This window comes from Camelus dromedarius, chromosome 3, assembly GCF_036321535.1.
Source record: "Camelus dromedarius isolate mCamDro1 chromosome 3, mCamDro1.pat, whole genome shotgun sequence".
NCBI classification, from domain to species: Eukaryota; Metazoa; Chordata; class Mammalia; order Artiodactyla; family Camelidae; genus Camelus; species Camelus dromedarius.
This window is the reverse complement of record NC_087438.1, coordinates 64005759-64019304: the sequence shown is the minus strand read 5'-3', so window position 1 is coordinate 64019304 and position 13546 is coordinate 64005759. Positions and strand designations below refer to the sequence as shown.

The 13546-nt window shown below is 31.8% G+C and overlaps 1 protein-coding gene across 2 annotated transcripts in view; it reads right to left on the bottom strand.

The window, feature by feature from the left end:
• Nucleotides 1–738: 738 nt before the first annotated feature.
• SLF1 (SMC5-SMC6 complex localization factor 1) overlaps nucleotides 739–13546 on the bottom strand; it is a 63371-nt gene continuing 50563 nt past the window's right edge. Inside the window, exons 19-24 of one of the 2 annotated variants that reach the window (XM_031448304.2) lie at nucleotides 13389–13481; nucleotides 12800–12982; nucleotides 9710–10166; nucleotides 9064–9109; nucleotides 4914–4940; nucleotides 739–3702 (exon numbers count right to left, since the gene is read on the bottom strand). In XM_031448304.2, coding sequence (XP_031304164.2) covers nucleotides 3661–3702; nucleotides 4914–4940; nucleotides 9064–9109; nucleotides 9710–10166; nucleotides 12800–12982; nucleotides 13389–13481 — 848 coding nt within the window. In that variant the 3' untranslated portion in view covers nucleotides 739–3660. The other variant, XM_031448313.2, reaches the window with a different exon arrangement.

Sequence of the window (13546 nt, the reverse complement as noted above, 5' to 3'; positions counted from 1 at the left end):
GGGAACTCTGATTCAAAAAGATACATGCACTCCAGTGTTCATAGCAGCACTGTATACAAGACATGGAAGCAATCTAAATGTCCATCGATGGATGACTAGATAAAGAAATTGTAGTTTATTTCTACAATGGAATACTACTCAGTGATAAAAAAAAGAATAAAATAATGCCATTTGCAGCAACATGGATGGAACTGGAGATTGTCATTCTAAGTGAAGTGAGCCAGAAAGAGAAAGAAAAATACCATACAATATCACTCATATGTGGAATCTTAAAAAGAAAAAGAAAAAAGAGAACACTAATGAACTCATCTATAAAACAGAAACAGACTTGCAGACATAGTAAACAATTTTATGGTTACTGGGGGAAAAGGGGTAGGAATGGATAAATTTGGGAGTTTGAGGTTTGCAAATGGTAACCACTGTTTATAATTAAAAAACAAACTTCTTCTGTATAGCACAGGGAAATATATTCAATATCTTATAATAACCTTTAGTGAAAAAGAATATGAAAACAAATATATGTATATATGCATGATGGACATTATGCTGTACACAGAAATTGACACACTGACTATACTTAAAAAAATTTATATATATATACATATAAAAATATAAAAAATATAAAAATATATATATATATACACACACACACACACTCCTCAGTATGTTTTAGTAAGTAAAATCATTGAAGGTCAGTCATTATCCAAACTACTATTATTGCCACTAATTGTGATAATTCATAGGAAATGCCTATTTAAAACTTTTTTCCATTTATAAAAACATGGTACTTCTTGTTCATTTTTGGTACTGTTCCACAGACTCAAACTGACAGATGCTGTATGCATTCCAAATTTTTTGAACCACTCCATGCACTAAGATAATCTGAATTTAAAGGTTCTTTAAATGACTTTGCTTTGTGATATATTTATTGAGTACCTACTGTATGACTTGCCATGTCATAGGCAATGGTCAAACCAGTAATAGTATATCAAAATCAAATCTGGAGCAAATTTTAATTGATCTGTTTCTACAGAATTTCATTGTGTCATGTAAAAGTGAAGAAAAATTTAGTAGTAAGCGCTCTTATCCAGGGACCATAGGAATTTTGTATTTCCATTTTGATCTCAATATCCAAATGCCTCTAATGCTGAGTACTCTACTTTTGTATTAACAAGTCTTATTCAGAGGCTTTAATTTTAATTTATACATTTGTTAAATGTACCTAAATGTTTATTTTTCAGTTTTATACTCCATAAAAAAGAGACCAAAATATATAAGGCAGTTAGTTACTTGCTCCAGAAACACAGGTAAAGAAAGCCACCATTGTACTTCTTGCAAAAGCCTCAGGTATTAGTAAATTAATGCTTAAATTCTGGGGCTTTAATGTCAAATGTGAGTGAGTGTGTGTGTGTGTGTACAGATGCCTATTCCTTTGATCAGAGTATCTAGAATCAGCCTTTTCTAATTGCTTGGTCAGGTATGAATTAAAACCACATAAAAAATAATGTAATTAATACTTACAATAGTGTCACTCCTTTAGATTACAATTCTCTTTCCCAGGATGACTGGTGTAACTCACTTGAAGAAAAAACGAAATTTTTTTTTTTGGTGAAATTGTTACCTCTTCCTCAGTTTCTACATTTGTACAGTTGCAGTCACATCATAAGATTTATTTTAGCTGAATCTCTGAGATTTAAGAAACACCAAGGAAAATCTCTCATTATGTAAGAATATTATGCAGAGCTAAGAAGCATTAAATGTCCAGAGAGGTCACATGCTGTAGAAACTAACAACACTAAAAAGTTTGCTGGAATTTAATGATTCTACCTGTGCTTTTCCAAGGGCATCGGGGTTAAGAACAAAAAAAGGGGGGAGGGGGATAACAATGAAATATGTAATTGGCTTCAAATGAGTTTCAATTTATTGGGCTCTTCCTTCACATTCTGAACTAACAATAACAAAAAGTGCTGTGCTGCATGCACAGTGTTTTTGCAGACAGGTTTGTCATTTATGCAACGGTTGTTGACGTTGTGTCTCCAAACGTCACTGAAAAATTATATGACTCCATTTTAGAAAAGGTAATAAAATGGCCCTGCTCTTCTGCTCTACTCAACAGTGTTACTAGATTAACCAGAAAAATCTATTTGCACTAAGGAAAACAGAAATAGGTAAGTAGCTATGCAAAAGTATTTTTCAGTTTGTAGCATAAATAAAATGCAACTTAGTTCTCTCCTGCTATAGGTTCTTCAATGGTCCTTCAAAAGAGAGAAGGAGTGACTAACCTGAGAGTCAAGGAGTGAGCCTACAAACCACCTCTTATTTTCTCAGGATAACTGCATCTGAAGACACCTGGCTGAGTCGGGTTGCTGCTGCTACTTGTGAGGCAAGATGGTAAGATAGGCTTAGTTCCACGTTCTGGTCAAAGACAAACTTCAAAATGATGAGAGTCAACTTGAGGCATTTTATTTTGCCAGAGTTCAAATGGTAAGTTTAGGGGAAATGCTGCAAACAGAGAGGTGCATACCTGGCCCCAACCACTCTTAATTGTCTCTTGATTACTGGAGACACACCTCAGACAACAATGAAACTTAATTACAAAGATAGCTAGATCACAGAAGAGAGGTGAAGGGAGGAAATGCCAGTATCTGCCCCAAGTTCAGAGATCTTCTTTTAATAAAGCTATTCGGAAAACCAGAAATCTTCTAAGCTCTGCATCATTCCCACAAAACATTCCTCCTTTATACAGTACTGACTATGACAATTACCAGTCAAAATCTGTGTTATAACTTGTAATACTGAAATCATGGAAATCAATGTATGTCAACTAATAAAACTCTCCAAACTTAAACAATGGAATACTTGGCCTTTACCTTTGTTCTGGAACTCTTACAAACTTCAGATTCCATTAACACAGAGACTAGCAAACCATAGCAAAGTCTCTGAAGCACATGGGAACCCACCCAGAAAAATAAAATACTATGTATGTTTGAAGAAGTAGTTTTAAAGTAGATCAATGTGGTGCTTTGTTTTATTTGCTTGAAATTGCTGAACATTATTTTTTAAATTAACCTGTAGGATTAAAAAGAACCATTTTCAGATATAATAGAGGAAAAACTTCTGTGGGATATCAGGCATACTAACTCTCTTATAATGCGGGATGACAGGTACACACTGTCCATTCTTGTAGCACTATGATGCTAATACAAGGAACACACATGTACTTGCAAGGCCCATGACCATGACAACTCTGCCAAGCAGGTGAGAAAGCTACCCCCCAAAACACAATGATGTGATACTCTCCAGCGTACTGTAGTTATGATATAGGTATCCAATGTATTTATATAAAACAGTTGTTAAAATGTTGTACTTTGAATGTTGTACTACTTAAACAGTAACTTACAGGAAACCATTTTCCTCATCTTCACAGAAGAGGTGCAAAATAATATGCTCTCGACAACAGTGGGAAGACACTTGCACTCGGAGTTCTCTCAAATAGAAGACTGAATGCTTACATCTGAATTAACATTGTAGACAATAATACCTATTAAGAAGGGAATTTTTTCCAGATCTATGATAAAAGAAAACAATTCTGAATTTAATCACACAGTAGTCAACTCCCTTTAAAGGAATTTAAGGTACAGCTTTTGATAAACGTAGCCATCATTTAATCCTCCAGTTTCTCTCTGCTTTTTGGTGTTGCATCTGGAAAAAAAAAAAATCAGAACAAGTAATTCTTCAGGTTCCATGAATCCTTATAAAATCAGAAAAGGCTGATAGTGAAGATATGGTATCATGATTACACATGAAGTTTTAATCTTTAGCAACTTAAGAATCCTACTAATGACGGTTCTCATGACTTCACCCAACATGGTAAGACACTGCTCTGAAGGGGCTTAAACCAGAAGACAGTAAAATATAAGCTGGATTCAAAGGAAGGGCATATAGTGCAAGTGTATTATTTGAGATCTGCATTAGATGATATTATTGCTAAATTACATCCTACCCTGAAGAAAAATGGGATGTTTTAAAAATGTACTTTATATTTAAAAAATCCAACATTTGCCAGATTAAATAAGACAACTTTAAAAAATTTAAGACTGATTCTTATTTATGTTAGGAGCAGTACTTTTAAAAATAAATTGGCTACTGGTATTATGAAATGTAAGTCATATTACAGAGAAACAGATTTTGAATATTTCTTTTTCATGTCTCTATCACAGATACAACCACTACTAACAATATATTTGCTTACAATCTTTTCCCTTCTGTAAGTTTATTCAGAGAAAATAACTCTTAAGTGGTATATAATTTTTAAAAAGGAGTAAAAATAGTCAAGAAAAAAAGGCATTGAGGGAACCAGTTAAACAAATTCTTATAAATGGCTTTTAACCCCTAAAGTTTATTTCCTCCAATAACATGACTAAATACGAACATAAAAGTAGCTTGAAAAGAAGAATAAAAGAAATGAAATCATGGAATAAAAAACAAGAAACCTAGATTAGTCTGTCTAGATTTTAGGAAAGGACAGAATATTAGTAGTCAAAATAGCCTATTTCTGATGATACCATTAAAATTGGTATTTTCTGCTTTATTTTTGCTTCAGTTTCAACTAAAAGAATCTTCCACAAAACACTTATCTTGATCCTTGGTTTACTGAACATTATTCAAAATTTTCAAAGACAGTTTATTCCTGAGATAAGATCTATGTGCCCTTTGTCTGATTTTACACCTTCACTAACTTCTCGGTATACTAAACAGCATCTAGAAATCTTTACCCTCTTTAAAACCAGAATGATTCCTAACCATTTTTTCCCTCATCCCTTTGTCCAGTTTTCATCTTTACAACTCTGCTTTTAAGTTTTCACAGAAGGTTCTTTAAAATGCATATTTTAATCTCACCAAATTTTACTTACTGCTCTGTAATGTTGTCTCTGTGTTGTCTAAAAGAGAAACAATGCAAAGTAGAAAAATGGGTGTTTAGGATGAAGTTAGATAACCAAGATATATATTTCTTAAAACAAAACCAAAAAACTATTATAAATCAAACTGTTCTGGTCATTAGAAAATTTATCAGTGTCATGACATAAACCATGGCTGACCTAACCTTTAAGTTGAGAAGTACTGACAAACTAAATTCTTTTTATCTGTCACCACTTTAAGATCAATGATTTTTTTCAACATGACTATTTCATTTGAGACAGAAGTATGGAAAATCATTGGAAATTTTAATTCATCTGCTATTAAGATAAATGATAGTATAATACGTATGTGTAAATTCAAAGCTGGATTCCAGACTTTCAGCTCAGTGTAATTTACCTGCTGGAAGTGCTAACAAGCACATTTAAAAATAACTTCCATTTTTTTGTAGAACTAAATCATACATTCCAATGTAGCTAGTCATTCTCTATTAATGTTTAACACCCATTATGCATTAATGTTCATTTGATCCAATTTAGATACTTTTGAAAGTAAGGAGGTAAGAGTTACCTAATCTGGGTTCAACTGTCTGAAAAGATTTGGCAATCAGATAAAAAGACAAAAAATTTGGAAAAAAATGTTCCATCTCTAACTGGAGACAGCTATTTATAGGTACTTGAATAAAGAACTTTATTTTTTTAGTCTATGTTAAGGGCAATATTACATATTACAAACTAAATATATAAAAATAATACTACATACTTATTTTGTTAGGAATACTGTTTTTATAACTGATCCCTGGTTACTTTATTGATTTAATACTGTCAGATCTTAAAGCAGTATAAAAACCCAGAAATGTTTGCTATATTTTTGTTCTAAAAAAGAAAAAAAAATGTGTCCAACAGTACAAACATTACAAAAAAACAACCACTTTTGTATAGTGCTAAGAATTCTATTTCAAGATTTAAAAAATATATAGTTTAAGTATATTAAAACTACATGCCTATACCAAAAATCCCTATAGTAATGAATATACAAAAATATAGAAAATATAATTGTGTGTAACACAAAAGTACTAACAAATTTCTCTGTGACAAAAAGCTAATCATGTGGATTTGTGATTGATGAATGTTATTAACAAACCTCTTTAAAATGATTTAATAGAATGTTTTTCCCCCTCTAGCCTTCACGTAAATTTATGTATCTTAAACAAAATTGCTTGATACTTTCAAAAACTGGGAAACAGGAATTAAATATATTTTGTATGTTCTCAAAAATAAGCATTTACTTAAGAGGGAAAACTTTTTTAACATGTCTAACAATCAGTGACAAAACTATATTTCCTCTGAAACGGTCTTTTTTTAGGGATTTTCAGTACCTTAAAAGATATATGCTTACAACCTAATCAAACAACTCTACAACCTCTTCTAATTAATATATAACCTAATAATCTCTAATTCCATATCAGTGCAAATAATCACCAAAGTATGTCATCCCACCACAATTCACTTTCGCATACAAGGTGAATGTTTTTGATAATTTGATTTACAGGAAATAGTTAACTATTCCATGTCTTCAGTTTTGACATGACCAGGCAAAGTGTAATTCCAATAATGCCATCACTGACCTTTCTAATTCAACCCACATTTGTTATAAGAACAATTATCATTCTGAATTTTGCAAGCTCCACGTCAGCCAGAGGTGCGATTGGCGTAGAAGCTACGCGATGAATGCCTGAGGGAAAGAGTGGCTCATGTCACTCAAAGGTGACCCCTTCCTACTGATTAAGGAGCAACAGTGACAGGCTCTCAACAAGTTCATCACTTAACGGGAAAGGTGTATAAAGGTATATACATTGCACATTCCACTAATAATTTTATCACGGGAAGGTTATTTATTTAACTTTCTATAACAGAATAGACGAAAATGGCAAACATTTCCTGGTATATATATAAAATATCCTAGCATTAGTGCATTTGTGTTTATCTAGGAATGAGTACTGGGGTTCATTAAGATTGTAAAAGCATGCACCACATTCTATTCACTCTAAAATAGAATAGCTAAAATCATACTGATCAAAGGATTAAACTATCAGACCCTTGTAATATTTACATTTAAAAACTAAAACAGAACACCAGTTATTTAAATTTTAAAAACACCCAACTGAAATTTTTCTCAACCTATACAGAAGACAATAAAACTAAGAGCATTTAAGCCTAGTTTACCAGCTTAGACTGTAAGCTTTTCCTCTTATTGTAGTCAGTCCCTGTCAAGCACACTACCTGGTACATAGATGTTCAAGAAATGATGAGTTCAAAACACTGATTAATTTAGCATTTGATTTATATAAGGATAATTTTTTTCTGGTCATCTTGGAGTTAATGAAATGACAGAAAATGTATATATTTGAACCACTTTATTACGCATAGGGAAATTAAGAACTAATAATAATAAACTAGAAAACTTCAGAGACTCTTTCTAAAAAGCTGCCAGTAAACATCCTGCAATCTTTCATATTCCAAATATTAGTGGGGATTATGCATTGGGAAAGCTGAATCTTAACAGCTCAGAAATCTCCTTCTAGGCTTTATTTACATCTTAATTAGGGCTTTTATATGCTTTTTTTTTTTTAAACTCCATTGAACTATGATATGAAATCTGGCAGAGTACAATGAAGAATAGCATTACTCAGCCTTCTCTTCAGCTGCTGCAAGTTTGAGATGTCTACAACTAAAAAGCTAGGGCTCAGAAAGTCTATGAACTTTATTTGTTAAAATTTCTACTACCTCTATATATAAGATAAATTTGAGGCAATTATTATGTTTTCTACAATAATACATAAAAAGTAATAGAGGAAATAAAGTTTCTCATTATAGGTTTAAATTCATATATATTTATTGGTATTATTAAATAGGCCACAGATTATAGTGACCTGTTTGCCAGATTATACTTTTGAGTATAAACTGCAATGATACCTTCTTAAGGTAGAGATCTTAATGGCATTTGAATGTTTAATATTTCATGTCAGCATGGCATGTAGAAGTTGGCAGACAGAACAGTTATGAAATATTAATACTAATTGCAACTAAATGAATATTTCTTGTGAACATTTCATTTAGAAAACGACTTTTTCTTAGCAGCACAAAACCCTAATTCATGATGATGATTATTTCATTAACTTAGAATTATTAGCAACTTAAGCAATTACTATCTAAATGATTTGTTATAACTAAAAAAAGAGGAGTTAAGAATGAAAAAGTAAGTAACATTTATTATGTGCCATATAAGGTGATAGGTTAATAACTTAATTCTATCACAACTAAGATACCTGGTGTTATTTCCATATGACAGGTAAGAAAACCAAAGCTCAGAAAGGAACTTGCCTTGTAATTTAGTTACTAAGAAACTAGACAAGGATTTGAAACTGTCTCACGTCAAAGTCTATGTTTCTAAGTTTACATTAGTTTACCATGCAAATGTTATTCCACATGCTTTCACAACTGAAGTAAAGTGGCTACTTTTTTGCAATAAAAATGTTCTTACTCATAATCTGGGGAATCACTTTACTCTCTATGAGCATTACAATGTTCCTTAGTCTCTGCTAATGAACGTCATGTCTTCTCTGATATTTTGGCAAATCAAGTAAATATTAAAAGAGTTTCTTGATGTCACATTTGAAAGCTAACTGGAAACAACTAATATTTCTTACAGTATATGTTAAAAATTACTGTTTTAAAAATAAAAGAAAAAACTTATTCAGAGCTGATATACTAACGTAGCAGTTTTCAGTTTATATTTTGTATCCTGCTGGAAGATCTATTTCCAAAATAAAACTAAAGTGTGCTTCTTTAGCAGATAAATTGCTGAGCCTCACTTTAGTTACGTAAAGCTGTTCTAGTATTTATTTTCCAGCTGTATCACAATGTAACTTATTCCCACTAGTGAAGCAACTCCAATTTCAAAAGTAGTTATTATCCACACTCCTTCTTTCACTTTTACTATAAATTGCTATTAGGAAAAACAGCAAATTGAAACATTCCTACTCCATATGGTAAGATTTTAGGTAATCTCAAGTGCATTACTTTGTTGCCATTTATAGTCTTAATATTTAATAAAAATATTATGAAGCAGAATGTTTTTACTTACAGAATAGTGGTTACATGGAGTAGAAATACACTTTGTACAGGAACTGCTATAAAATAAAACAGATCAAGGGATCAAATTATCAAACTTTGCACATTTACATTTAAAAACCAAAAGAATGTATTACTGTGAACTCTGAAATGTTTATTTTAGAAACACATAAAACTAAAGTGAGTATTTTATTCCAACAGCCTACAGAGAAAAAACAGGAAGCTACATGTTTATAGGTGCACATTTGCATAAATATTCTTGTCATGATTCTAAGACCCAGGACACCGAAAATAAAGGACATTACATTTTGATTTGAAAAATATTTAAATTAAAAAAATGTACAGGTATAATATAAATAAATAGTATCACTTTTAGAACAAAAAATAGCAAAGATTAATGAAAGCAGTGTGTACCAAACAGAACGACTTTTTACTTTTGAGTCACATTCTACATACTAGAAAGACACAGCCTATACTATCGTTTTGCATTAGTTCTTTAAGTGCTTTTAAAATTTAGCAAGGCTGCAAATTCTGTCAATAAATAAAATTAACATCTGTTAATAAGCTATGAAGTCAATAATAAATGACAAAGCAAGCTAAGCAGGTTTAGAAAGTTGACCCATATTTTTTGGCATCATCATGAAAACTCTGTGACCGACCGACACATCATTTCCAGCGTCACCAATAAGGCCTCAGTGTGTACTCCAGGACAGACTTTTAAGTTCTCAGGCAGTTCCTTAAGAATATTTGGGAGCTTCTGCAATGTCTTTATATTTCTAACATAAAGATCCAATAACCAGTCAGTGTGAGCACTAGTGGTTTCCTTATAATTCTGACAAGCCATAAGCAGCTCATTTAGATGAGTTATTCCTTTGAAAGCTAAGAACTCTGAAGATAAGTCAAAAATTGAACAAAAATTTAGCAACATCCTACTAAGTAAAAATGCGCCAAATTCAAGTTGCTGGTGGTAAAAATGCTTCTCTGCTTGTGCATGAAAGTTCTCCACTGTATCTTCTATTTTTGCAATAGCAAATAGTTCCTCCTTGATTTGAGATGATACTACATAATCTAAGGGCAACTCCCCCTTAGAGTTCCTCTGCTGTAAAAGCACTGGGCCTGTGAAAAAGAAATGCAAAATGTTAAGAGTAAAACATTTTTATTTTGGCAGTTTAACAGCCATTCTCTCTCTCCCTTTTTCCCAAAGCATCCCATGCTCAGCTTACAGTCATATTTTATACTAATTCATATTGACAAAATTAACTGGCTATATATACTGACTCCCTAACAAAGTGCAGTAAAAAAAAAAATTCTAGTCAATTGCCACATGAAGTTTGCTTAAACAAAAAAAGTCTGCTTAAAGTTCATGCCTTAGTTCAATAAATAATATATGGTTATAAATGAAAAAAAAATTTGATAAAACTTTACAAACTGTCATTTTGAAATAGGAATATCAATGTTCCTGGAAGAAGTGAACAAAATAAATTATCCTAAGTTCTATAAAAGAGTCTTAAAGCTATCTCATAAATATCACCAAAAGGAAAAAGTACTGCTCCTTCCATTGCTAATAGGTGATGGTGGCAGTACAGACCGCAAAACCTTGCCCAGACACGGAACATGTCTTTCATTGGCTTGCTTGTGTTTGATTTTTAGTACAGGTAACTGATTCACAAAAAAGTAAATGTTAATTGCTCTGGGTCAAACTCAGATTTCATCCACCTATGCTAGCTAAACCCATCTAACCATCTACTTAGAAAGTACTGAAGACAGAGTTTATGCCCTGGGTAGTAAAGGATAATATGGGAGGGGCAAAACGATGGCTCAGTATTTGGTCACACAGCAAAGTACAAGAGTACTCTGTACCTCTGCCTCTCATTATTTGTGCACTTTGGCATAAATATGTTATAAGAGATATGAAGGTTTTAGTACTAGCAGACATAATCAGAAGATTCTATCACACAACACAAATTATATTATCAGAGAGAAAGAGTATAGATTATAACTACTAAAACTCTAAATGATGAATCTGATCAGACATAGGTAAGGTGGCCTAGATATAAAATGTTTTTAATAGAAAAGATCAATGTATAACTTACGGAAAAAGAATTCTAAATCAAAATTAGGTTTATTTTCATTATGTTGATATTCCCCAAAAATGTTTCAAGTTACTCCCGTTTAAAAAAGAAAATACAACAAAATTATGAACATAAGATACCAAAACTAAACAGAGGTTTTAGAACTATCAATAAACTATTTAAATTATTGCTCTTTAAGACTGAGCGAGTCACAATGAAGAGATAATATAGTTTCTACAAAGACGGTCTCAAACCATTTGGTAAGTCCAAGCCCAGATTATAACTAAGGCAAAGATCAGTCTGAATATTTGCCAAAGGACCTTGATAAATTCAAGTATAAGTAGATTTCCTCTCTTAGGGCAAAGAACTCATCCATTTACTATTCTTCACCAAGGGTCCTAGAAAAAAATTCACACTGCTTAGTATAATGCCTTCCTCTTCTGAAGAGTAGGACTTAATACAATAATGGCTTTTACATCACTTAGACAACTTGAAGCAAGGCCAAAAACCTGGTTTGGAATGTCAGATACATAGTTAAGTAGAAAAATAAACACTTAGGACATAGAACAATATGGTTTAATAGACATATAATACTAAAAAAAAATGTAAGAACTGAAAAATATATTGATTATGAAATGGTGTCAGTAAAACAGACACACTAAGGCCTTTAGGGGGCAGGAGAAGACTATAAATAACCAAACATGTTAAACTACCATGTTATAGAGTCTTCCTTAGATAGATGGATGATAGGTAGGTATCGATATACATTAAAAAGACAGCTAAAGAAAATATGCTGTTTATTTTCATGCAGAATCAAACAGTTTTAATTATGGGAGAAGATAATTTTAAATTTCAAGTTAAAATTAGTATAAATAAAAGAACAGGAAAATTTATACAAATCTTTATTTCTGCATTATAAGCTAGTCATCAATTTTCCTTTGTTTTTCCTTTTAAAACACAAATCAGTTTTGAACATTTTGATGTAAAATTTCTATTATTCAGTTCAGATGTAAGAAGAATATCACTGAGTTGGGGGGTTGAGGAGTTCTAAAAGAAGAGTTCAGAAAAGAAATCAGCAGAAAAAGCAGTAAATGATTATTAAGTTCAAGTTACTTAATTCACAAAACCCCTGCATAATAGTTATCACCGTTTGGAAATCCTCCTACTTAACTGACTACAAAATGTGAATGAAGAAAAGATATTCTAGGATAGCTTTTTTGGTATTCTGTAAAGAAATGACTCATTAAAAAAAAAAAGACTGAGTTAGCAGTTATATACAAGAAATAAAATAAGAATGAAAAATCCAAGTAATCACAATTGAACATTTACATCCATTTATTAATTAGCTTTCAAAAACGGCTGGTTCACAGATATTACACACTTTAAGTAAAAGGATTAATATTAAAAACAACACACCTAATTCAAAATGCACACTCATAACAAATATAAATAGATTTAATAACATAATAAATAAATACATATTATGAAAAAGCTTTTATCCTCACAAAATAAAAGGTGCTTACATTGTAGGAGACTTTTTATCTTTACTTTTTCATTAACATGTAATAAAGGCATCTTGCCTTATAGATCTTAAAATATAAAATGCTATCTACCTCTGAGGAATTCATCAAAAAATTGGATAATTTATCATAACCCGTTTAGCATAAATGCACTCACCCCCATGCTGGAGTAGCAGCTTGCCAATTTCTACATGTCCGTTTGACAGTGCATCATGCAAAGGAGTCACCCCGTCCACTTGAGTGAGCAGATCTACCTCTGGACAACGCTGCAAAATTTCCTGGACACACACTGTGTTGCCATAGTTACAGGCTTCATGCAAAGGCGTCCAGCCAGCATTGTCTAAATTAGAAATCAAGGCAAATTTCAAAACAGCAAAAGTAAGAGTTTTGGTAGTGAAGTATTGATATTCTACTTCCCATATCAGTGTGACTTTCTAAGTGCCTGAAGTACAAATAGAATGCTTTGATAAAAATACATAGGGTTTAATCATATTTCTAATTGGAAGAAAAATAAAATACATTAGAAACAATGTTAAAATACTGACGTTGGGATCTGATCAAAATATAGACACCAAAAAATGGTATCATACATCAACATATGATGAATTTATTGGTTTTACTACTAGTAATATTTTAAAGATATGTTAGGTAAATATACTTAAGTGATTTTTCTTAATGTTGACATTAAACTGTTTAATATCACAATATTAAGACATTGAATTAGACCACAAAGATTTAGAACTTACCTTTAACATTGATGTCTATTCCTGGCATAGAGAGAAGAAGAATCAATTTCTCCACTTGGTTATTTATGCAAGCTCTATGGAGGGCTGTTTCTCCTGCCATAAAAAATTAATAGATTATTCCAGAGAAGACAAGATATCAACTAAAGAAAATAATCAAA